The sequence below is a fragment of the Oncorhynchus gorbuscha genome, linkage group LG18 (assembly GCF_021184085.1).
Source record: "Oncorhynchus gorbuscha isolate QuinsamMale2020 ecotype Even-year linkage group LG18, OgorEven_v1.0, whole genome shotgun sequence".
Lineage (NCBI taxonomy): Eukaryota > Metazoa > Chordata > Actinopteri > Salmoniformes > Salmonidae > Oncorhynchus > Oncorhynchus gorbuscha.
Window position 1 is genome coordinate 43,640,059 of NC_060190.1, and position 26,537 is coordinate 43,666,595.

Sequence of the window (26,537 nt, forward strand, 5' to 3'; positions counted from 1 at the left end):
GAGCTAAGAACACAAGCATGTCGCTACACCCGCAATAACCTGCTACATTTTATTCGATTTTTTATTTTTTAATTGTGTGAGAGGCAATTCCCTAGTGAATCCTCTGTTTGCCCCATAGTATGAGCAATTACAGAAAATACTTGGGAACTATTCCAAAGCTATTATTATAGGCTAGTGCCAATGAAGTACTGAGTTGTCTTAGTTGATTCTTTATCATTGCAAAGTGGATTCAATCATCATCACGTATTAGTGTTAATTGTGTTGTGTTATTTAGTTCGTATACGGTAAGAGCGTGTCGCTAGAAACCCTAATGGTCGTGGGTTCAATTCCTGCAGGGATCACTTACACAAACAAAATGTAGAGTATGCACCCACTTGATTTAGTTTTCTAAATCACTTTGGATACATTCTGCAATTGACATGCATTATATACGGGGAACTATTTGTTGTATTTTATTTAACGTTTATTGAACTATTCTCCAGTGCACCCGATTTCTTTATATGTTATTTCATTCATTTATATTCCTGTAGACCGACATAATCTATGGTGATTTAACAAATGCAACAGAACATACATTCCTACTCACAGGCATCCTCGTTTACCAGATAAAGGATGTATATGTGTTTTGATATAATTACTCAGTTAACGTTTCGCTGTCATAATCTGTCAGAGAGCCTTGCAATTAAAAGTAAACGCAATCGACCAAATGAACAAGCTATACCATCTAGACATACAAGTAAATACAAAACAGGTTTGTTGTGCTGCGTCTGTTTTGTTAGTTGGTTCTGATCTTATCGGTTATGTGACGGTGGAACTGTAGTCTAGTTTTGCCTTCAATGGCGCCGACAGAGGTCACTGACAATGACCCGGCCTGTCCACAGCAAGAGATCAGCTTTACCTGCTCTCTCTGTCACCGTTACTACTTTTATTTTTTAAAGGCATATCTTTTTGCAAGGGCATATTTCGTTCAACATGTTATGGTGTAGGCTAACGATTTAAACCATTGATCTCGTTTTTACGTTTTCAGGGGAGAGAGAAAGTGAATATAGGTTGTTGGGCGAATCCTATAACTGTAGGGCTAGACTATTTGTGTGCGCATCCTGAACTTCAGCGAAAAACTCGCATTTATATTAATAGCTTACAATATTTGTGCGAAACATCGAGAAATGGTCCGTATCTGAAATAAGAATTCAGTCTTTTAAGGGAGGTTGGGTTGATTTCCAGTCAAAGCAAAAAGGCTATCCGTTTTGATATTGATAATATCGCCACGATATGTTTCTATGAAACAAACAAAACAACTATAGCGCCCAGAGCTTTTATTTTCAAACTTTATAAAATGATTGTTAAGAGATCGCGCTTTATTCGGTGTGGTGGTCTATAGGCAATGTAAATTCAATATATGCCATAGCCTAACTGTCTTGCACTCAGATGTTGCTTCTTAATAAGAACACAACAAAAAAGTCACATGTAGCCCATTTTTGGATCATAGGCCTACATAATATCAATACCATTTTAAACAGGGTGACTGATCGTGAGGAGCAATAGGAATTGTAATATGTAATATGTGTGCACACAGATAGCCAACTTGACGGTGTGCGCTAAACCGAACCGGGGTAATGCATAAGAGGGGTTTACGAATTGGAATAAACACGAGCACGTCAAAATATCCGCCTGAATTGAAATATAGAATGTAAATATTCATCTTAACGGTTCAAAATCAATCTTTCAATTGGTTCAATACCCATTGCCGACATTAAACTGACTATTATTAATTGTATCCATGTTCTTATTATACACATTCACATTCGTACTTTTAGCTTAATATGATTACTATATGGGCTTATTATATATGTGTTTTGCTTATTGGTATTTCATGCCTCACGTGGCTTTTCTTACGGGGAATGTGAATTACTTTTTTCGAACATGTGAGAAGAGGTAGAAATATTCAATAAAACCTAAAGCCTTGATGGGGTAACATTATTACTCACACAGCAAATCCTCCTGTCGCCACAAAACACACAATAAAATGGAGTCCCCCTCCATGCCAAGCCATCAAAATGACCGAAAAAGAATATTACATTTGAAGTAACGTTGAGCTATTTTGCGCTGGAAGCCCGCTCTTCCAACACACTAATGTTACATTTACGCTTGGTGCATGTTCTCTGTATTAAACCCTATTATACATCGTTCAGGTGTGATATACAAGAGAAGTAAGCATTATATTCAAATGTGAATATCGTCAAAGAGCTTTAAAAAATGACCACACCGCACCGGGCTGGTGATGCATAGGCTTGTCATCACCTTGTGGGGTTAAGCAATGTAGTTTTTTTACTGATATAATGTGCAAGCACACACATAGGCACACGTACACATTATTCCATACAAGCCTTCACGCACACCATAGACTACATATGGACCTTTACACACAAAGACAAACCTGACCTTGATTTCTAAAAGAGTGTCATTATTCCATCCTCTCGTCCTCTCGCATGCCTTCATACCATATACGTAGCTAGCTTATACTAGCTAGCTTATATGCTAAATATTTCAGAAAAGTACATTAACCGTAGCAAAACAAAGAAAGTCTTCAAGGGAGCAAGCTCATATCACTATTGCTCCTGTTCAAACCTCTACACATAGGTTCTAAGCAATGTAGGCTATATTCGAAGAATTCATCTTTCTCCTCCCTGTGGTTCGCTTCTCCTTAGAGGACGGCTATAGAGCCATTTGGGCCTTGTTCCACAATTGTCTATCAAGTGCGGAAGTGTAGCCTCGTGAACATAACAACATTGACATAACACCAAATCAAAGCGCAGGACAGGATTTTGTGGAGCCCTGGATTAACATTTATTTGATTGTACCACAGCCAAGACTCCTCCCAGATCAATATTGAGAGGGGTGTCTTGATTACGTTAATATTGTAAGCCGAGACCTGAGTGACGTTGGACACCACCAGACAGAACAGCTTATCGCATCACACTCCAAATCCCACTGGTTCATAGAGATAGATAGATGACTCATCTTGTATCTGTTCCATTATGGCGTCAGTGACAGCATGGGCAGCGCCGTTGAGACCATCTCCATTTTAAAGTAATATACATTTTACTCTTATGCATTGGCTGATTTCTCCCAATTCACAGGAAACCCCACCAACTGGACAACTTTTAAATGGTGGAAGCCCTCAATGGCAATGCCCATATTAAAAGGAGTTATATCCATGATGAGTGCTCTATCCATCTCAATGCACTGGTCTCATAGGCACATGCACACAAGAGAAAATGGGGAACAGGCGGGAGTCAAAGAAGAGCAAGCAATCTGATGCCGTGAGAGGGGCCCGGATTTGTGAAACTCGGCAGTCCAGGTCCAAGATCCCTCGGCAGGGTGTGAAAGCAGCAGTGTGAGAGTCTTGATCTCCAACATTGATCCAAAACGCACATCCCTCGGCCAGATTTCGTTTATCTTTCGGTAGACTGTGAAATTAGTTTGGGGCGGAGGGTTCGATGTTAGTTGAGCTAAGACAAATCGATACATTTTCGGTCATTATCTATTTTGTTTTTGCTAGTAAAAATATACAATTAAAAAGCGTATTATAAATATGTAGGCCGGTATATAACTATTATTTAATCCTGCATGTATGAGACTTTTGAGATGGCACATGAAAATAAGTAAATGCCAAACGTTAAGGTTATTCTGGGCATGAGACAGTTTTGCTAGTTTCCAATTGCTTTTCCATTTCAATTACAGAAAATTAATGATATAGTTTTATGACCCGGTTACACATATGCTCTTCGCCGTAGTGCATCCAATACACACGAACTGTTTTGCTTATTTTGAAATGGAACAGATATTAAACAAGAGAATGAAAAAAATGGAAAATTGTTTTCCAAAATTATACAACAATCACAGCAGTTGTTTAAAAAACACGTTATATGCATCAGTTTTCAAGAGGTCAGTGCTGGGTTCTCTAAACATCCCCTTCTAAACCCCATCCCCCTTTCCCCCCGACCTTCTCTCCTTCGCAAACCTCATTGGCTGGCTGTTGGTACCCGCATTTCCGGGAGCAAAGCCACTCTCTGATTCAACTTTATTGCGTCGGGTTAAAGGTAATGGCCTTGACTTCCCGGAAGTTCAAAGACAATATCTCTTTCTTTCTTGCAAGACATCAAAATACACCTAAACGTCCCAAGGACTCCATATCTGTAAATTGGTGGGCATCGGTATGAATTACATTCAATATATGCACAGCTACAGAGTAAAACACATGCCACAGCCGCAGGACATCGATGAGGAGGGCCTATACACCACCACATGGTCAATAAACTTGAGGGTTTTTTTCTCGCCAGAAAGCCTCTCAGGAGATATCCTTGGGTTCGTTTTGTTATCACGAGAAGAAATGGATAAGGATGACGTGAATATTGTGCACGAGTGATGATATCAACGTGAGATTTTTGTATGTTTTAGAGTAAAAGGCCTTCTATTCGAGTTCCCCATTTACGACGGAAGGTATCTCACTCCACTGGGCAGACGGTGCAATTAAGAGAAAACTAACTATTTAGTGCCCCTGGTCTTTATGACAGTGTCTAGACTGGACTGGTCTAGTTTTCAAAATGACCATTGGATATTTATTTTAGTGCACATATCAACCTCTCTCTCTCACTCTCTTATTGACACATTCACTCACCAACATCAGTAACACGGGCAAACATGCACGCACACGCAAATGTGTTTTCATTTAGCCTACATAGGTCATACATGGATGAAAACCAATTCAACATTATAGCACCCCTAATTACTTGCAGACTTTTTCGTGAAAACAAGAGCACTGGACAATGAAGACAAATATAGCGCCCTCATACTCCTGACAAATTGCGCACGAAGTCCGCCTAATTTTTTAACTATTTTACAAGCATTCCCAATATTCTAATCTGACATCTTACCCTTAGCCTATTGATTTGTGGGTAGACATGGAGTCTTGATTTGTATCAATTAGCCTAGATACCTAGTTCTGCGATAGAGCCTATACATATTTCCCATTACTCTTCACAAGAAATTTCAACGACTTGTCGGGGACATGCATAGGGTTTCACAACTTTTTATAGGCCGTTGTGACCAGTTTAAATAGCCTAGTATACTATGCTAGTAAGGGCCTACTTAAGAAGTCACGTGGCAGGTAACATTACATTGCTCTTCTATACGCGTTGAGGACTATAGCCCTACTGATAACTAAAGCCCAAGCATTCTGTATGAATACACAAATAGACTATAACGCATGTTCTTGGTGGATGATCGTTGAAATACAGACCCAGGGGAAATAATAACATAAACACTCTCAAAGAATGGCTTGATTTAAGAATCACTATTCGTTTATTTTTGTTACATTATTTCACTCGATGCATATTTGCGACGTCATCTCTTTATACTGCATAAACTAAAAATCCGCAAGCAAAACGGCAAGCAATTAACAAAAAGCTCACTATAGAATCAAAGAGCTTGTAAGCCATAGAGCTTTTAAGTTACTTTTTTGAAATCTTTCAAAGATAGTAATTAGTTTAAGGGATAAAATTTGATAAACAAATGAAATTCATATATACAGTCAGTCATATTGTATAGTCTCTTAAAGGACATTATTCATTTGGGACCAATGATTCGTGTCCAAGTTCTTGGTTGCGGCAAAAATGTGTCTTTATCTGCAAGGTACCTATGAAGAATCTGTGCGGCTGTCCTCAAGTCGGTTCAGTTTGTAGCGAAATCATTTCACAAAGAAAGGATAATGTTGAAATGCAGAGGTACAAGAGAGACATGTCACTGGAAAGACAGCATTTCACAAGTGAATCGAAATAGGCTATATAATCAAACAAAATAAAATATACTGAGAACCGTCGTACTTGCGATTATAATGTTTCACATATTTGGCTTAATGTGGCAAACGTGTGAATAAAAAATCTTTAATTGGCAAAAATGTTGTACACAAAAATGAAAATGTTACCTTAATTTATCTGCTATTGTCAGAGATACAGTTCTCTGATGTCTTGCTTTTTGCTGGTTCTTCTTATTGGTTCAACAAAACAAGGAAACATAAAAAAAATATGAATAATTGCTTATCTTTCTTTTCAGTCCCAGCGTTTCCATGACCTAACACTTGTTTTTAACTGAAGTCGACTCTGGCTTTGTCCTCCAAAGGCAATTCAGTTTTAGAGGTGATAATATTAATGATTATTTCTCACCAAAGCTATCAGTTTAGAGTTCACAATAAGGGGTTGCCAGAAAAATACTGCAGGCGATCTCGGCTTAATTTCTTTTCTTTCATTCGGCGGTTCTGGAACCAGATTTTGACTTGACGGTCAGTGAGGTTTAGCATTCTGGAGAGCTGCAGCCGTTTCTCCTTGTTGATATAAACATTAAAGAAGAACTCTCTTTCCAGTTCTCGAATCTGGAACTTCGTGTAAGGACACCTCTTCTTCCTCGTGCGTGGTGTACCTTAGAGCAATATAAAACAAATACGCAGAAGAATGTAAGGTCAAATGTATCCAACATGTACACTTTAAGTAAAATAAGCATTTAGAGACTCGTTGAATCTTGTGGAGATTCAAAACCTAGGTTTGTTAAGTTTTATAAAACGTAAGTTTGCTAAACATGTACCCTTAAGTTTGCGCATACATTTTATTTCTCTGTATCCTTAAATACATCCCCCAGTGCCACCCCCTTGTGACACGGAGAACTTATGATACAAAAGTATAATCAACCTTCTCCTCTATAAAACCTAGTTTTCTAACGCTATTCACAAGACATTGCACTTTTACACCCTCACTACCCCATTATTTCCCTCTCTCAATACACTGCCAAAATGGCAATATATGCCTATCAAGGAACATATTTACTTTCATATTGCGATCATCTATGGCAAATTAACACTGGATAGCTAGATAGGATAACCCATGGGTGGGATATTATTAAAGGCTAGAGACAAATTCTTCCACATGACACTATGCGGGCGCTCTGGCCTGCGAAGTGGGAACCACCGTTTCATAGTCTACGAATACATTTGAGATAATTATATCCATTTTGACCAATTTACCGATGCTCATTGGTTTATCACATGGACTATAACGAAGCAGAACGAGTTTGTTGGTGATTTACAGAATATCTCAACGCTTGAAATATTTAAATCACTGCTTAGTCTACAAACGGAAATACTAGGATAGCCTTTTTGAGAAGAGCATGGATCCCAAAGAAACCCAAACGTTATTATTATCACAACCGATATTTTCTGAACGATTTTACATAAACATTTACATAAAATCTCGATAAAACAGTTAACATCTGCTGTTATAGCGTAAAGCAACACGTCGACAGAAGCAACACAATATAATTTTTTTACTTTTATAGGAGGCTGCTGAGAAGGGAAACATCACAGGACGCCCAAAAGCAGTGTTCTGCCCAATTGCTTTTTACCCTCGACAGCCTGGCGAAACATGCCTTAAAAAGCCCAGCGCAAGTTCATGATCAAAGTTAGCATTTGTCACAATAGCGCGCTCTTAAAATTTCACAGACTCTGGGATAGCTGCTGCCTGAGTGTAACGTATCGTTTTTTGAAAGCGCTTTCCCATCGTAAAAATTATTCTTGCTGGAAGAAAGAGCTTTGTAGGTTATAATAAAATCCTTTGAATGCTTATAAAACTCCACATAAAATCTGACCGACAAAACACAGGGCTAGTCCCTTAACCTTTTTCCCATTTACAGCTTCGGTACCTACTCGAGTGGCTGGTTTTGCTGGCGCTGTCGTCTTTCGTGACCGATGAAGAGGCACAAGAACCCGAATTAGTGTTTTCCTCTTCATCTTCTGGGTCTTTCTCCGGGTCGGCGGCGCTGTGGAGGGCGGCAGGCGGCTGAGACGCTGAATCCAGTTTACTGGAGTCGCCCTTCTGAGAACAGTTCTCTTGCGAGCTGTTATCCGCCCCGCTGTGTGTGCTTTCGAAAAAGCGGTCAAAGCCCTGCGGAAGAACGTTGTTTTTCCCCACACCCGAGTAAAAGCCCGTGGAAGGGTGGTTGGAGCTTGGGTGGTGGTGGTGGTGATGGTGATGGCTGTAGACACTTTCGTTTTTCATCAGCATTTCTGTCATGGTGGACGATGGCGGAAGACAGTCCCTGTGTACCAGTTCCTCCCCTGAGTAGCAGGACGCATAGTTTCCTCTATGGTGCCACTTACTTGAAGGCTCCAAACTGTAAGAAACGTCTCGAACCGGTTGCACTTGGGAGAGGTTCGTGGAGTAAGGGTAGGTGATTTGCCGAGAAGGGGCCTGTGGCAGAAAGGAAGAGACGGCAGAAAATTCGGGGACATAATAGGTGCAGCTGGGGAGGTAAAGGTTGGACCCACAGCTTGCTCTGTCGCCGAACTCAGAAGTCCTGTCTTTTCGCGTCTGTGAGCAGAAGTTTCCCAGATTAACCGAGTTAAACATCGTTCTTCCCGTTCTCGTGCACTATAGATAGATTTTTTGGATTGAACTGCAGAAGGAGAACATTTGGGAAGGCGAGATGACGCGCTATCCATCTAAGTCACCCCAAGACACGTGATCGAAAGTAGATATTGTCATATATCAATTTGAAACACTTACATGCGTAGGAGTGGTTCACTTTGGTAAGATATAGGAGGTTCAAACGATTGGTTTTCCAACACCGCATGAGCATTATAAAAATCTATATCAGGTATCTTAGCTACGTAGCCTATAACCATGTAATCAAAATATGAATACCTTATAGCACATGCGCAATGCAATATAGCATATAACCCTGACAGGTATGCTAAGGGTTTTTTAATGATAATAATAATTAATAATAATTCAAATTATTATTATTCTTATTATTATTATTATTAGTAGTAGTAATAGTAATAGTAGTAGTATTGGGCCATGCAAATGTAGGCTACTATAGCCTATATCTTGATAGTTACTAGGCTACTACTACTACTACTACTAGTAGCCTATAAAAGTTATTTTGCAAACCTTCACTAAATTTCGACCATATGAGATTGCAGTGTTTGAGATTTTCAACCATTTCCCCAATGTATTTTCCTAGCAATGAAAAGCCTTTTAATCCATTATCCTAAAAACCCTTGAAGTGCATATTGAAAATATTCTATAAACTCTTGAATTATTACAAATACGTTATAATAAGACATACAATTTATTCCAGTCTTCTTTAGTGAATGAAAATGCATGAAGGCCCAATTTAAATATAACCTGAGATTTTAGGACATCGAAGATAGTTAAAATATTCATTATCATACAGTCCGATAGTTTAGTTCCTCGTGAAAGTGTTATAAGTTATGAATTGCAAGTAAACCTGATGTAATAACTGGTATAAAGATCTCGTTAAGGAACCCTATTTTAACGCAGTTCATTGCTCTATCCCCAGCACCAAGATCACTTAAAGAAAGAAACTAATATACATTTTTTTTTTTTATTTTTTTACATATATGGCTGCAACACAGCCCAGTGTTTGGCGACGTTGAAACTAGGAATTCAGAGAGAAAAAACACAGCTTTCGATTTTATAACCTGTGTGTGCGCGCGCGTGTGTGTGCCCACATGCATGGTTTCACATATATTTTCTTCCCTGCATTTTTGCATCAACGAGAATCCGCGATGACCATTCCATAATATCAAGACATAAGACATGCCAGTGCTACCAAAACCAAATGGTTTCATTGAATTTTCCGAAAGGAAAAGGGCCAAGTGTACAAAACATATATTTCAGAGTTATGCCTTGGACTAATAAATAGTTTGAGATTCATGCAGGAACATGTTCACGACCTCGGTCCATTCCATTGGAATTCAAATCATTTCGTGTTTTGAAATTATTTGAATTGTAATCGGAGAATTGACCAAGACCTTGGTCCTACTCCCCTAGACTTAACTCAAATAGTTGAGGTCTGCATCACTTTCTAAATGTGGTGGCTGATTTTTGGGGGGACAGTTTGTTCAAAAGCCCAAATTTCAACAGAATAAAGGTCGAGGCACAAGACGCCTGCAATCAAGTACAAAGAAACCAGACAGCTTTCCAGACACAGCACTTGAATTTGACCACCAAAATCCTGTAAGCAACCACCATAAAAGGCCGAATAGCTGCAGTAAACAGACTTTTCTTCACCTCTTTGGCTACTAGGCTTTTGTTAAAAGGAGCGAAGTTTACATACAATTGTGCCATTTTAATTCCTTACATTTAGACCACTAACACAACATGTGGCATATCCGAAACAGACATTTACAAGAAGACTACATCATTGTGTTTACTGTGTTAAATATATCATAGGCTCCATGCATGCCATTCCAAAGCTGTTGAACTTCAAGAAAAGAAAGGTGAGGTGTGCACACTAGAATTTAATTGAGTGTAATGTTAGTCATAGTGTTAGCTTTTAAAGATTTCTGTATATCTCTTGTCAAATTCAGCAAAAGATTAGATTGAATGTCGGCACAGAAACTGCACCCGGAGAGCAGTAGAACTAATAAACAAATAGCCTGCCATAAAAATGGTATCCTCTTCCTGGGACCGTCGGCCGTGTATGACCATTAAATGCTCTCTTCCATGCTGCAGGGATGCCAAGTGCACTATTCCGTGTTCATTTGAACATACTGGCTATATACTGTTTCTTTTAGGCACAATACAGATCCTTTCTATAGTCGCTTACATGTAGCCTATAGCGTCTGAATGTGAGTGATATTGCTTTCCTTGAAGGCTGACAGAATGTAACGATTGCGTCTGCATGCACTTGAAGAGCTATGGCTAGGTTGGCGCAAGTCTGCTCGCAATAGGGCCCTGCACATAAAACAATCTAGGTATTAGTTCGATCTGAAAATAGATTTTTGTTCTATACAGTTCTGCTGAGTTTGGTATTTCATAAGACTGCATCCGACGGTTTAATATTGTGCATAGGAAATATAATATTGATGCGGGTAGCCTAATATCCCCAAAAGTGCCAATGGTCTCTAGCGTCTTGAGACTTGAATGAAAGCGGTGTTGTAAATATTTGCCATTCTCTGCTTGAAAACACCACTGTTCGGGAGAAGACTTTACGACATGTGTTTGACTGCGGAATCCTGACAACGCCTCGCCACCCCTTTATAGTAATCCAACAAGACTACTGACCTATTTTTAATCCAAAGAGAAATCATGAAAATAGAGACCAAACGGAGACCAGGAGAGGCGAAATGTTCTCTCAAGACAGTGGTCAAGTTAGCTCCGTGAATGTCTATACCCTCAAACAATCGAGCAGAAACAATCGCTCAATGTGGCAAGCGTGTGAAATAATATTATTGTCCCCTCATGGCCCAGATCATTTTAATTGGATGTAAGCCAACCTATTAAATCCGGTTGTATGAGCTGTGAACAGTTTCAAGCATCGACAAAAAAAAGGCCATGGTTACACCGAGGTCCTGGCTGCAGCAACGAGCCGCAGCAACTGAGAATGGCAAGCAGGTTTTAACACATATGCCCTTCGGTGAAAATATCAGGAGTTCATTGTGCAGTAAGCACAAAACCTTACGCATTTCATTGTGCAAGTTTTGTTTTGCAAACCACTAAGGTGGAAAAGTGGATTTATCAATAAATAGCCTAATTAAAATACAAGGACTGCAGGTGAGTTAGGTATAGGCTATAACTGACTTTTTGGTAAGTCAGTTTCAGGATATAGCATTTTGAAAGGTTGACGGTTACATTAAGCTACTATTCATTAGAAATAAATATCTTCTAAATATGCTAACAAATATCACGGGCTAGCCTATTTATTGTGGAAATTAGCCATACTATAAACGATATTATAACTTGCCTATACCATATAGCTTAACACAATAATAAACCATGAATAAAACACTTAACGATAAAGTTTGTAACGTTAAATGTGTTGATTTTGCCGTCTTGTTTTGGGGATAATTTGTGGCGAGGGTAGCCTACCTCATGGATATAACAAACCCAAATGTGCTATGAAAAAAATATTTTGGAGCGTTCGCTGAGGTGTGGTCTAGCCCAGGGAGAGTCAGCGTTGACAGAACACGCTCCTCGAACAAGCTATATTTACTTTATGCTTATGTGTGGGAAAATGAAATCCAAAACTGCAACAGCATACATTCCACAAACAATTTTGAGAGTATTTAAAATGCTCATTCCATATGGTAAAGTTTTTTCCATTTCTTGTTTTTAATCATGGCTGCCATCTGTCACTTACAATAGGGCCTAATATAGTCTACAAACCCAGTGATGTGGTTGGACTGCGCGTGTTGAGGACTATTTTCTCCACGTGTGTGGTAGAGTCGTGTGTAGGCATATAGAGTCGAATTTATAATGTCATTTCACTTTGTACACTTTGTGCACTATTACAGGCTACAAATTTACCGATGCATTTGCGAGATTTGTCTGTAATTTGTGGGGTGAATCTGCACGACTCGCGTGGACAGCCTAGGCAAAAAAAATAAGGAAAAAATAAAGAAAACCTTCTGGACAGTAATCGGGTTCCAGGTGCTGACAGGAACAGCTAGTATCCACGAACACTGAAAACGTTATAACTATACTCAACGTTATAACTAAACTCGCCTTTGTTTTCGAGTGTGGGATTTGTACACTTGTTTAAAAAAAACAATTGGAAGCTGGTTTATAGTCGTTACCAAATACTAATTTGAATCCCAAACATGCAAATAAAGCAACAACAAGTTAATATTATCAAGCTGTGGTTCATTTCGTTACCTGTCTGAAATAGGATGCATACAAACGGATGAATACATTTTGAGTAGGCACATCTTATTTCGTTAAAAAAGACACCTCAGAACATTACAAATACTTGGATAAAGTGGGTCCATTGAGTGATGACACTGTTCGAGGAAACTATGATACAGGCTTATCAAATGTTGACGATTATAAAACCAATCCATATCTGTAAACTGATAGATTATCAAAATAACATCAATTGGAGCAGGAATAAACCGAATTTGGGCAATATGTTCCATTCCAATATAGCCTATTTTTGGAAATGGTTAGTATTTGGAAAGGGTTCAACATTCATTCAAGTGTCACGATTTCGTTTGCACATCGATGTACGGGAATAAACGCAACTTGTCTGTGCGGTAATGAGAATTAATCAACTCGTCAAAAACTCTAATCGTAGCTAGTTCTACATTATTTCATAAACAAACCATCAACGTGATAAGGTCGCATCAAAGTTGAAAACTAATTAGAGGATGAACAATTAATCGACTAGCACAATACACATGTTGCCTTGTTTCAAAACAAAATACAACCAGGTCACCCATGATACAAGTCAGTATTAATGTCAATCCATTTTGGAGGACGTCGGGAGATGACGTGGAAACCGGCCACTAGAGGCAACAGTGAGCGCTGTTACCTTCAAATAGGCTTTGGTTTTGCCAGGGCTTCGTATATTATTTTTGTTTGAATTTATCCTTGGATTAATACAGAGAAGTAATCACACTTTGGAACAACTTCGAAATGTGATTTTTGAGAAACGTGGATGAAGGTCTAATTCTGACGTAATACTATGAGAGCTTAGGCCAGGCCATACAATGCCATGCAGTTTAGGCAAGGACATACAATGACACAACAAACAAATATTGATCAAATTGGATATAAAACGGACATCCAGTGGAAAGCACAGCGCATCAAAACAACAAACTAGATAGCGACCTAATATAAAAGTACTATACACTTTTATATTATACGGCACTATACTACGACTGAACAAAAAAAAAAAATCGTAAATGAGCCAAAAATAATAAACTGGTATAGATTACATGTGCTATGTGCCCTGTAGCTCTCAAACGCAATATGAGCATACAAGTAAGTGGGGTTTAGACCAATTCAAGTAATGAGTTGAGATTCAACTGGAAATGGTCAAATATTAAGGCTATGATGCCTCAGTTGTTTGGAACAGGGTATCTGCAACACCAGGATTGTGTAAACTATATTTGATTCCCGCATTGGAAACATACGAATGGATATTCAGTACGTGGACCGTACATCGCTTTGCACAAATGCATATACATCATACATGCATATACATATATTTACATATATTTTGAAGGATGGTTTCCATAAAATAATTTAATTTACTGAACTGCCTGAGTGGAACTGGACTTGACCCCAAATCGTGTTTATTATTTATTTGGTCCAATATTTGATGGCAGACGTCATGTAACCTTACGAATTGAGAATTATTCGTCACATATTTGTGTGGTGTTCAGATGATAAGCCATGTGGTCGATATCCCACGATCAGCAATGTCTTCATTTTGCATGGCATACCCTCAAATCAACTGATAGAATATCAACCAGAGTTTTCAGTGGGTACCAATGCATGACTTCGGATGACCACAAGTAGGCCTATTTACTTGGATAGGGTTTATAAAATCACCTGCTACTATTCTGAAAATAATCAACTTGTGAATTTCTTCATAAAAAAGTTGCACATTTGCGTTGCTCAGATTATGCCTACTACTTGGCTAGTGCATCTATAATCGTAGGCTATTTTATCCTCTAAACTGGGATCAAATTGCTTATAGCCTCGGTCAAAAATCACGACATGTCCAAAATACCCAATGAACTTTAGCTGATCTGAGACATTTGGCATTTGACTATCTGAGATCAGACAAAAAAAACGCAGTAAAACTTTTTTCTTAAGTATCTGAAAGGTAAAGTAGATTTATGAGAAAGGAAATAGAATCTGTATTTTCTTACCAAATATCCGTCTTTGTTTCCTACAGGATTCGGTAGCGCATAAGCATTGGGCCCCTAATTAAGCCTCTCTCTTTATGACGTTTCATTTCCTCTCCAACTCTAGACACTGCTGCCTTCAGATCTAGCGGAGACTGCCGCTTTTGAAGTTAGCATCCCGATCACATTGGATATATTACATCTCCTATTCTTATTGAGAAACAATTTATTCTCTCAAAAACGCGCCCTGGAACCTTTCATCTCCTGTCCCTCTCTATCCACCTAAGTTGTAAGTCTTACTTTACACTCAACGAGAAATGTATTATAAAATACAACCACCATACGATTTATAGGAGCAGTTTTCCCCCTCTTTTTAAACCGGTCATTCTTGCCCTTTTCCCAAAACATTGACGATGGACAATGGAGCCCCATATAAGGAGCTTACTAACTTGACCTTCAATTTGTCGGGGGGTTTCCGCCCACATAGACCGCAGGAAAAACACGAACAATGTGCCACAGCGTCCGCAAGCGCAGCTGTGTGGAAATATTTAACATCAAAACAATGCACAGCCATATGTATGGCGCACTCATGTGGAAAGTTTTAAAAGTTTCCCAGATTTACGCATCTGAATGCGTTTTTGGCATGTAGTAGGTAGATATAGGCCTATAGCCTAATGGCAAATATGACGAAGGATTATGTCGCAAAGCTAAGCCATGAGCCCCACAAGCACACGGAACAACCCACAGTAACATTATTTGGCAAATTAGGCTGCTAATAAAATGCAAAGATTCCACATCAAGTGACAGTAGTTACTCAAAAAAAAAACTCAGGTGATGGGTTTTAGTTCATCAAGACATTATGGAGATTAAACTATAGGCAATTTAATAGCAGGTCTACTTTGAATGTAAAAATAGACATAAGGTGTGCGTAATACCTATCTGATAAACGTGCGTAAAAGTCCAAATTCTCAGCGTGCATAAAGGTCGATATTCTATGAGGAGATGCACATGATCTGGGATGTCTAAACAGCAATATCGCCAAAAAAGATTAGAGAAAGAAAACCTACTTTAAATCTGAACATATCAAACATACCAACATAGACATATGCTATCTAATAATAATAACAACAAACCTACTTTAAATCTGAACATATCAAACATACCAACATAGACATATGCTATCTAATAATAATAACAACAAACCTACTTTAAATCTGAACATATCAAACATACCAACATAGACATATGCTATCTAATAATAATAACAACATACCTACTTTAAATCTGAACATATCAAACATACCAACATATGCTATCTAATAATAATAACAACATACCTACTTTACATCTGAACATATCAAACATACCAACATAGACATATGCTATCTAATAATAATAACAACAAAAATCTGAACATATCAAACATACCAACATTATGCTATCTAATAATAATAACAACATACCTACTTTAAATCTGAACATATCAAACATACCAACATAGACATATGCTATCTAATAATAATAACAACAAACCTACTTTAAATCTGAACATATCAAACATACCAACATAGACATATGCTATCTAATAATAATAACAACAAACCTACTTTGAATTTAAGAATAGATAAATGGTGCTCGTTACACATAGGCCTTTCAGATAAGTTTGCAATATAGTAAAAACATGGCTGAAGGTGTGTATAAAGGCTTTTAAAAAAATCTAAACATATCAACACAGCCATATGTCTGTCACAACATCATCACCTTAAACGTAGCTTACATTGTTTAATATAGTTGAATCTATGCCGAACAAATGCGCGGTTGGTCTTACTGAAATGAATGCACCGTGGTTTAGGCGTAGGCCTTATATTGGACGATGTATTTAGAAAGATCTTTGGAAAAAATCTGAGCAAATTCTGAATGAAAACTACCGAAAAGAACGAGGATGTCAAAAAAAAGCACGCAAATTAAATGAAAAAAAAAAAAAATCAATTTTAAAGAATAGGTCCAACCTTTTAGTTTTACTATGCTCCCATATTATATTGGGGTGTAGATATTCACATGCCTATTCTAATTTAGTTGTTGTTTGCATTTTATCTGTGAAAATACAAATAAAAACAGTTAAGAAATAGGTCTAGGCCACCTCAGAAAATGAGAAAATGTAAATTCCTTCCATTGTTTGTTTTCATTGTGTTTAAGCACTTTTTCCATCTTCATTGCAAAATGACAACGCCGATATGGGTGATGAAACAAAAACCGCAAAAAATGCTTGCATCAGTTCATTTGTTGTCACTGCAAAAGGTGGGATAACACCTGCGCGTGAGGTTTGGACATCATGTCAGATTCGTGGTTCAGATATCACTGTCTGATATATTGTTCACAAAGCCACATTTGGAGATCTATTGGTTGCTCGAAAGAGAGTTGTGTTTCCATGTCTGTAAATAAGCAGCACATGCTCCAAATATGACCTCGACACTGAGTTACCGACTTTAGTGGTGAAAATCTGAAGACTAGCTATGTAGGCTACAACTTCATGGTTTGACACAGACACTCGTTAAATATTGATATGACAACAAAAGACACAGTGAAAAGACACAGTCTAAATCGTGACCTATCATCTTTCTCTTAATTGTATTTTTTACATGCACGCACGCACTCTCTCTCTCTCTATCAATTCAATTCAATTCAATTCAAGGGCTTTATTGGCATGGGAAACATGTGTTAACATTGCCAAAGCAAGTGAGGTGGACAACATACAAAGTGAATATATCTATCTCTCTCTCTCTCTCTCTCTCTCTCTCTCTCTCTCTCTCTCTCTCTCTCTCTCTCTCTCTCTCTCTCTCTCTCTCTCTCTCTATCTCTCTCTCTCACACACACTCAGACACAAACAAACAATGGTGTCTGAACTTGGCAAATGGCTTTGGAAGTGAAAAGCAAATGGTGGGAAATGCGTAAGAATGAAGGCAACTTCCTCTTTAAAAATACCACGTATCCATAAATGTACATTATTTCAAGCAATATAAAGGCACATGGATCTGTAATCAGTCCTTGTGTTTCATAAAAATGTAAAGATTAGGTTATTTATCTTTAATAAAACGATTGTGTTTAATTAGTAACTAAAATGTTTGTATAGCCTACTGAATATAGCAAACATTATTGGCATAAACATTGTATTTCTCTTACTTGTACTGTTTGTATTATGTCGGGTATTTTTTATTTTCTCAAATACTTCTTATTAGCATATAGCATGGATAACGACTACACTCAATCCGTCGAACAATATTTTCATAAATAGCCTATTAAACAGTCGTTATTATCGGTTGGGAAATCATACTACAGCAACGTTAAGAGCAACAACAAGAAAAAACTAAACGCACTTTCTTAAAATCAACGTAGCCTATGCCATTTGAAGTTTCATTTTTTTCATTTTTTCATTTAACCTTTATTTACCCAGGCAAGTCAGATAAGAACAAATTCTTATTTACAATGACGGCCTTTCATCCTGAAATGTCAGACGTTTGATAATTCTAAAGACTAGTTAGTGATCAGGCCTGAAGCACGCAAATGTTAAGTCTCTATTTTTTCGATCAAGATGCTGAACAGAATAACACTTTTAGGCAAACCCATTCCTGTTTTTGCTTACAGGACAGTTCAAAAAGCCTAACAGAAAATCCTGTTTTCCGCACAAACCTTACGCGTAAAAACGGACATGGTTGATATTCACTTCTTGTAGAACTAGGCTATCTATGTATTTTCTCTTGTTAATTTGTCCATCCCTAGACCATGGTCTGTTTAATATGTTAGGCTTACGTTTCATCCAATCAGCCAATTCTAACATTAACGTGGAAAATATAAGAAATAAGCTTGGAATAGATTGCATTTCCTAACTACAAAGTTAATGTGACATTCCTTTCATAAACGGTCACAAAAAACATCACACAAATCAGTTAAAATCCTCCGAAACTATGGGAAAAAAGTGATGCATTTCTCACTCATGTCATATTTAATAAGAATATTATCCTGAGCATGCAAAGACGGAAATGACATGCACTTAGTGTCCCTCTTGCTCTTTGTCGCTGTGTGTGGGTGTGTGTGCGTGCGTGCGTGCGTGCGTGCGCGCGCGCGCGCGCGTGTGTGTGTGTGTGTGTGTGTGTGTGTGTGTGTGTGTGTGTGTGTGTGTGTGTGTGTGTGTGTGTGTGTGTGTGTGTGTGTGTGTGTGTGTGTGTGTGTGTGTGTGTGTGTGTGTGTGTGTGTGTGTGTGTGTGTGTGTGTGTGTGTGTGTGTGTGTGATTTTGAGTAGACGATTACGCACGACGTTTTTAAAGACTCTTGGGTTTCTCTGTCCTATTTGTCGAAAATATATCTCATGATAGTTTAAAACAGTAGGCTCAACTCAAAATCGGATTAAGTATTCGTTTTAGGACAGTGGATACGCAGACTGAACCTATAAACACAACAGAAACGTTAACAAATAGTTTCTTCAGACCAATTTACGGAATAGGTCCTTTAGCATGTGACGCAATGGTACGTAGCGCAGAGACACACACAGTAGGCTATTTATTATTCCCTTTCTCCCAAGCCCGTCTCCCTCCACAGAGGGAGGCTTTGGTCCCACATTCAAGGTCTGCATCAACGCCGTACACAGCGATGACCTTTGATCCCCACAGACAAGTTGCCATAAAAGAGCCTGGAGACCGTCTCAAAGTCAAAACTATCTGTTGGTTATCCAATTGTATATATGTCATACATTTACGTCTGCATTTTCTATACATGATACGTTTAGCAGATCCACTTGGACGTAGAAGATGCAAGGAGGTTAATACAAACTCATTTGATGGAAATGTGAAAAGACGCATTCAGTGTCTCAGTGCGTATAGGGGGATTTGCAATATGTTATAGGATTTCTGCATTTATAATGAGATTAAGATATTGGTACTTGAATACTTGAGGAATTGTAACCCCGAGAATAAATCTAAATTCCACACGACTTGTTTGACAGCAGGAACAGGAGAATAGACCGTGCAGTCACACCTAGCTCTGAATAAAGAGTCATTCCTGCCATTTGTACCACTTGTGCGCCCTGCTAAACATGCATGGCTAAAACTAGTGCATTTGACCTTGACGTGATAGATAGGCTTGTGTTCGGTCAGAGCTAGCGCTATAGCCTACCGAATTGTTTTGGAAGGTCACTGCAGTCTATTTCCCGTTTCTTTTTTGGAGACATCAAAATATGTCGGTTCGATTGAACAACCGCTCACAATGAAATCAAAACATTTAACTACATCTCAAAAAAACTTTTAAATAAATATGTTTGTATAACGCAAATATGGTCAAAACCTTCGGGAAATGTTTATATTCTATTATTTGCCAAATTAATGAAAAGCCTATTGATGGCCTTTCGCCTACTCGATGACCTGACCTGAGAAGAATTGTAAGCATACATTACTAAAGTCAAACGAGGTTGAAATAAATACTAGAATATACTTTTTGCTAAACCCGATGTCAAGGTGAATATATCTGTGATCAGAAGTAAGCCTATGTGTGAATGTGGAAATCTGAATGCATTTCTATAAATACACTTTTAAGTAAATTGAAGTTCAGTGCAAGAAATCCAGTTGCGTAAAAGCATGACGTTTCTGAACACAAAGTGATGGTTGCTTTGTATGTTTCTGGCCTCCGGAACTGTAACAGCTCAATTCAATGGGTCTAAACCTATAACCACCGCGCGGAGAAACCAATGTTTTCACAACTTAAAGTTCCTATCATAAAAGTCTATGTATTTAGCAACGTGTATACATACACACATGGTTGGAGTTAAATTAGGCCTACAGATTACAGAGCAAAGCCAAACAAAGACTGAGGCATCCCTCCCAAAAATATCGCCATATTGTAATGTCCAATCATCGGCCCATATCACTGAACCATATTGTTATGTGGTGGTGGAAGCAGCGGGAAAAGTGTTTCATTGCTAATATATGATTTTATTGCATCCTCTTCGCAACCTTGTAAAAGCATAGCTTGCGATGGCCAACTTGACCAAAAAAGGAAATATAACTGGATTTATTGTTAGCATTTCTTGTACCTTATAAAATGATTTGCTTGAAACGTGAGGCTGAGAATCAAAAATGGCACCAGGCTACTTCTGTGAGTTTGCCTCGGATATCTAAATTGAATTATTCTTCATTATTTTGTTAGCTGTGAGGATTAACAGAATGGCGTGTGCTCTAGGCTTACATGCGCTCTACAGTTAGACCTACATGCACACCACAACGTCTGCGACCCCTCCACTACTTGTTGCAATATTGATGTTACTCATAACCCCAACTAAATAATACCAATGAGTATAATTACACCAACAATATGATAATGATATAAAAGTTAACATATTTTAATAGACATAGTAAACCGTACACATATGAAACATTCATGTAATTCATATTGGTATAGGCACATTTATTCTATAAAGTGGATATAGATGTTACATAACACAGACAAAACGAAAATCTATCATATTGCTCATTCTAAAATGCAGTTATTGTAAACATTCTTATTTTACAATATAGCATACGTGAGTTGGTTTCATTGAGACAAAAGGGGAACGTATTGAATAACACTGGAGAGATGATAAAGAGGGGAAACAGAGCAGCACAAGCCATTCAGGACATTTATATTTTCATGAACAAAATTCCTAGGGGAGAATTTATTCCCAATTATTTACAAACACGGTCACGTTGACAATTACACAGCTACTGACTATAGGTACTACTTTTGATAACATTAAAATCTACTTATAGCTTTCATTATGAAAATTATTATAACGATAATATAAAATATATAACAGACAACAAGCAATAATCATCAATGCATAGAAGGTAAGTGAGTTTCAGTATTTGGTGTTGGAACGGATGAGCCCAAATAATATTGAATGAATCCTGTTGACCGCTTTCTAGGCATTTTTCACATGTCATAATGCATATGCTATACAAGCCTTGAGGAATTTAGCCTACTTCTCAAAACATGTATTAGCCTTTTTTTGTATTAACTATCAGTACAATAGAGTAAAACTGATTGCAATTTCCAGATTCATTGCTCTCATTCCTGCCCTTGTAGGGCTAGGGGACGCACTTAAATCAGAACACGTTCACCTACTCCATGATAACTGCTCAGTTATTTATACAGGTTTAAAGAGGGATCCGAGTGTTTACGAAAAAGATATTGGTCTCCATAAGCCCCCAATTATTATTGCAGTAAACAGATCGCAGTCCATAAATAGTCATGACGGTACATAGGCTATTACTTTGCACCCAAGCGACAAGAGAATCCGCGGATCATTCCGCACAGAAATAGCAGCATGTACACTTGCCCACCCCTCCCCAAAACAAACTCAAATATCTTATCGTAATCCCCCCACTAGCCTTTAAGACTGCAACTCGGAATCTTTGTGTGTGTGTGTGTGTGTTTTAGCGGGATGAGAAATGTAATAGCAGATAATCGACTTTTGTAAATCAAAGTGTTGTAATTTACAAACAGTATCGAAATGCACTCATGAAAATGGCTCTAGAATGGATGGCTCTGACAGACGCAGTAGGCTGTAAGGCCAGTTGTTGTCCTTGACCGTGGCCATGCACGTCTCCTAGAGCACACGATTGATTGAAAATTAATAACTTAGGCTTTTAATTGCATGCCCCAAAACCATCTTAAGATCCACTGAGATAAAAAAATAAAAAATAAAAATTAAATGGCTGAATATGCCAAAGCCCAAGTTCAACCTTCCATGAACGTTGTAACACTTGTTTTAGGAGTTCTGGGGTCGATCATGTCATGACTTATTTAATACTGGTGAAATGGGCCATAGCCATATTGATGCACCGTGCCTACATAGAAGTACCTAAGTGAACTCAAACTTATGAAACACAATTTGGATCAGTTCAATCTTAATTCCACTCATGAGACTAAAAAGGTTTATAAATACATGCTATGCATTCGTAAATTTGATTGAGTTATTCTTTAATATTGAATATCCATTAGTATGGATTCCGTAACTTTCCATTAGCTTCATATTCTCAACAAGCAGGCATATGCTTATTACTGAAATTGTTCATATCTTAAATCAAATCAATTTGTAAAAATCCGATATATATATCATTTGATTAGTTACATTTGTTAGAAATGATTGTACCGAATGAGTCACAAGTGTTAGTGCATTGGTAAAAGGATGGGAAACTAAATTGCCAAAGAAATCTTTGAAAAAAGTTACAAGTCCCAAATTATATTTTCCCAAATAATGTTAATTGAAACGTTGTGTTGCTTTAGACTGCACTGTGTCTGCCTTTCATTCCTGGGCGCTAACTATTTCGAATGTTCCATATCAAAGAACACATAATATAGGGAAGACTATTAGCTCTTGCACTGTCACCACTTGTATTGATAAACGTTTTATATGCGATATAAGGTCAGATAAAGATATTATTTGGTCTCTTGATTTGTTTTTCGAGATAGATGTAGTGATAACTCAGATGAGGTCGTTTTGTTTCAGAAAACATCCTTCTTCTAAAGGACGTGAGACGTCATACTGTGCATGCTATATGCCATCGAATTTGATTACACCAAAATAATCAACAGTATGTTTCATCGAGAATACAGCCTGCCTATATTCCCCTTTAAAATATATCTCTCCCTCTTAGAAGAAGGACAAGGCCTGCTCCCTAAGCATCAATCTCTTCTTCTTCATCCGCCGGTTCTGGAACCATATCTTAACCTGTTGGTCGCTGAGGTTCAGGCGGTCAGAGAGTTCCCTCCGCCGCTGTCTGGTGATGAACTCATTGAGCATGAACTCGCCTTCCAGCTCCGCCAGCTGGAGTTTGGAGTAGGGTTTACGTTTCTTTCGGGTTCGGGTGTGCATTGGGTACCACGGGGCGCCTGGAGAGAGGGAGAAGTGGATGGGTGAGCATGGGATGAGGCTCTATAGTAGGGCTCTCCAAACCGGTTCCCGGAGCGCATCTGTCCTGTAGGTTTTCACTCAAACTCTAATCTGGCACACCTGATTCTAATAATTAGCTGCTTCATAAACGGAACCAGGTAAGATACAACTGGGTTCGGAGTGAAAACCTACAGGAGGGTAGCTATATAGCTTAGCATGCATCGCCAAGTTAAGGTAAAAATCCTGCACTGCACCAATGGGTTGGTTCTACAGAGCTGATTACCCGTTTTTCAAAGCACAAACGTATTTTGAACGACTTTGTCACTTAAGTAAGCTGTTCTTGACCCAGTCTTATAGCAGACCAATTACCAACATGTAAATTGCAGATTAGAATATAGACACAAACAAATTAGCTACATTCTACTAGTAGGTCTACTGTTTATCAATTTAGAAGTTCACTAAAGAATGTGTGGGACGACAGGGGGACAGATCACATCTTTTTTGTAATTTGATTGCGGAGAAACACTATCATTCACAATACTCTGTGTCACACAAGGTTTACAGTGGCAGCTATGGTCGCCAATCTCTCTCGAGCCTGCAAGCATATGCAATTGCCAAAAGGCATGCAAACGAAAGTTCTTGTGAATAACATTTATTGTTTCGATGTATGATTTTGTTCAAATATTGGTGCAATTATCAACAAACTCTCAAAAAACACGAGTCTGTATTTGCAGAGTTTATCCTGAAATTCCATAGGTTGAAATGGTTCAAAATCAAATACTGTTGTTTCGTATTATTATTTCATCTGATTTTATCACAAACAATATATAGTTTTTATGGTGCTGTAAGGGTTTCCTGGTGTGTAAAGGCAAGTGTAAACGAACATATGAACCCTTTCTTGAATGCTTCCCCTAGCGGCGCTCACCCCAACATGCAAGCCTGGTGTCAATTCAGCATCCTAATCATTTATATAGACAAATAAAGAAATACGATTTTAATGGAAAAACAAGCGTTTAACATTCCGTTGTTAACATCCAATAAAAGGCCATGTATTGTCGTATATAAATAAATACCCTCACCTCCGCCCGCTGCTGTGCTTGGTGCGTGATTGCCAGGGGATGTCAACGCCTGAGCGATGCCTGTAGAGGCTTTGCTCCCTTCATTGAGCAGCGATGAACTGGAGTCAGATTCTAGGGATTGACAGGATAGCGGATCTTGGGTCAACTGCTCCACGCCATAGTCGTACTTGGAATATGTACCGTTGTTGCCAATCCCGTTGTGCAGTCCATGCTCCGTCGTTATGGAGGAAGAGGAGTCTCCTCTTGCCCTCTCTTCACGTTTGAGGTTTGCGCTTTCAGCGCAGGGTTCCCTGTTGCCGCCACCGTTGCTGTAAAAACATTTGCCTTCATCTTGCCTGGTGATTTCGCATGCACGGTTGAAAGAGGGGTTAATGGACATGGCACTGCTAAAGTAGGGTTGAGGATATCCATTGCACGGCTCCGACGCGGTCCAAGGAAGGGAGCATACATTGTCCCTTCTTGGGTAGGAGAGAGAGGGTAGACCCGCCAGTTGTCCCCCGGACGCTCTAAAATTGGGGAGGTAAAATGTGTCTCCCGTGTGGATGTTTACCAACGGTCCCACAAACCCGGGATTAAGAAGATTATGCTCGCCCATTTCGGCGGGCCCGACCAAGAGCTTCTAGTTTATAGTAATCTGACATTTAACATAGTTAAACCGAGCGGCGCGCCTGATTGGTCGAACTAGTGTCACATGTCCCCACCAATTTGCCTTACGGAAGGTACCACCCACTATGTCCATGTCTGACCAAACTAAACATTAGCTTCTGTATTACGGGTTTTATATGCTTTTTAAAATACTTATAAACATTTCATGCAAAAGGAAATATGGGTTGTGTTTTCTCCTTATTGCATGTGCTTCAAAATACTCAACTCTTTCATTTTTAAGTGATACCCCAATCCATTAATATTACAGGCCATCTTGATCTCAGTAAAGTTTTCCCAGAGCTTGCTTTTCTTTTTAATATGTCATTTAACAGTTACAAGGCAGCTGCAAAAAGGTCTGTACGTGTTCTATTGTTTCCGACGCACAAAAAAAATCGACAATTGTTGGGTGTGCTTGTCCGACTTTATTTTAGAGCAAATTACAGATGAATCGAGTGTCATATAAAGCTGTGATGCTCCACTTTACGGGCCTGTTTTAAGGAACGACTGATGCCCACAGCCTCACTCCTCTCGTATTTACAGTAACGGGGTCAGTAGGTTGAAACCGTTGGCTCAGTAAAACATAAGACGATCTGCAATAAGGTTATTTTAAGAGCGTATATTTCAAATGATACTCGTGCTTCTCTGAGGAATAACTTAAACAGATAGCCTATTAAACGTTCGTGGCTATGCGCTGGGTAGCTCGGTATAAACTCACTATTTTAACAAGGAGGTCGAAGGAGCTTAAATGCGCTTCATTAGTCGAAATTAATCACAGTGCATTTTTATTAATTGATATGCAACTGAGCATCCCTGTCACAATCAAGTTGAGTAAAGTGAGCGAGTAAGGGCGGCAGGTAGCCTAGTGGTTGGAGCTTTGGACTGGTACCTGAAAGGTTGCAAGATCGAATCCCCGAGCTAAAAAGGTACACATCTGTTCTGCCCCTGAACAAGGCCGTTAACCCGCTGTTCCTATGCCGTCATCAAAAATAAGAATTTGTTCTTAATGAACTGAATAAGGTTTTATCGAAAATATTATCAGGTATCTAATTATTAGGTATCTGTATGATAGGCCTACTGCGAAAAAAGGGCTCACAGAGGAATGATAACATTTAATGGATGACTGACTGGTCCCATAAGGAGTGTTCCATTGTGGAAAGTGATCCTCTAAATATAACAAGGAAATGGA

The 26,537-nt window shown here is 38.6% G+C and overlaps 2 protein-coding genes across 2 annotated transcripts; both read right to left on the reverse strand.

The window, feature by feature from the left end:
- Positions 1–5,804: 5,804 nt before the first annotated feature.
- On the reverse strand, positions 5,805–8,456 carry LOC124004290 (homeobox protein Hox-C11a-like). The gene is made up of 2 exons (XM_046313084.1): positions 7,754–8,456; positions 5,805–6,477 (listed from the first exon to the last, which is right to left on the reverse strand). The coding sequence occupies exons 1-2, from the start codon at positions 8,454–8,456 to the stop codon at positions 6,245–6,247; spliced, it is 936 nt and encodes a 311-aa protein (XP_046169040.1). The 3' UTR covers positions 5,805–6,244.
- Positions 8,457–22,137: 13,681 nt separating this feature from the next.
- LOC124004286 (homeobox protein Hox-C12a-like) lies at positions 22,138–25,301 on the reverse strand. Its single transcript, XM_046313077.1, has 2 exons — positions 24,707–25,301; positions 22,138–23,626 (listed from the first exon to the last, which is right to left on the reverse strand). Exons 1-2 carry the CDS (start codon positions 25,299–25,301, stop codon positions 23,388–23,390), a joined length of 834 nt encoding a protein of 277 aa, XP_046169033.1. The 3' UTR covers positions 22,138–23,387.
- Positions 25,302–26,537: the final 1,236 nt, after the last annotated feature.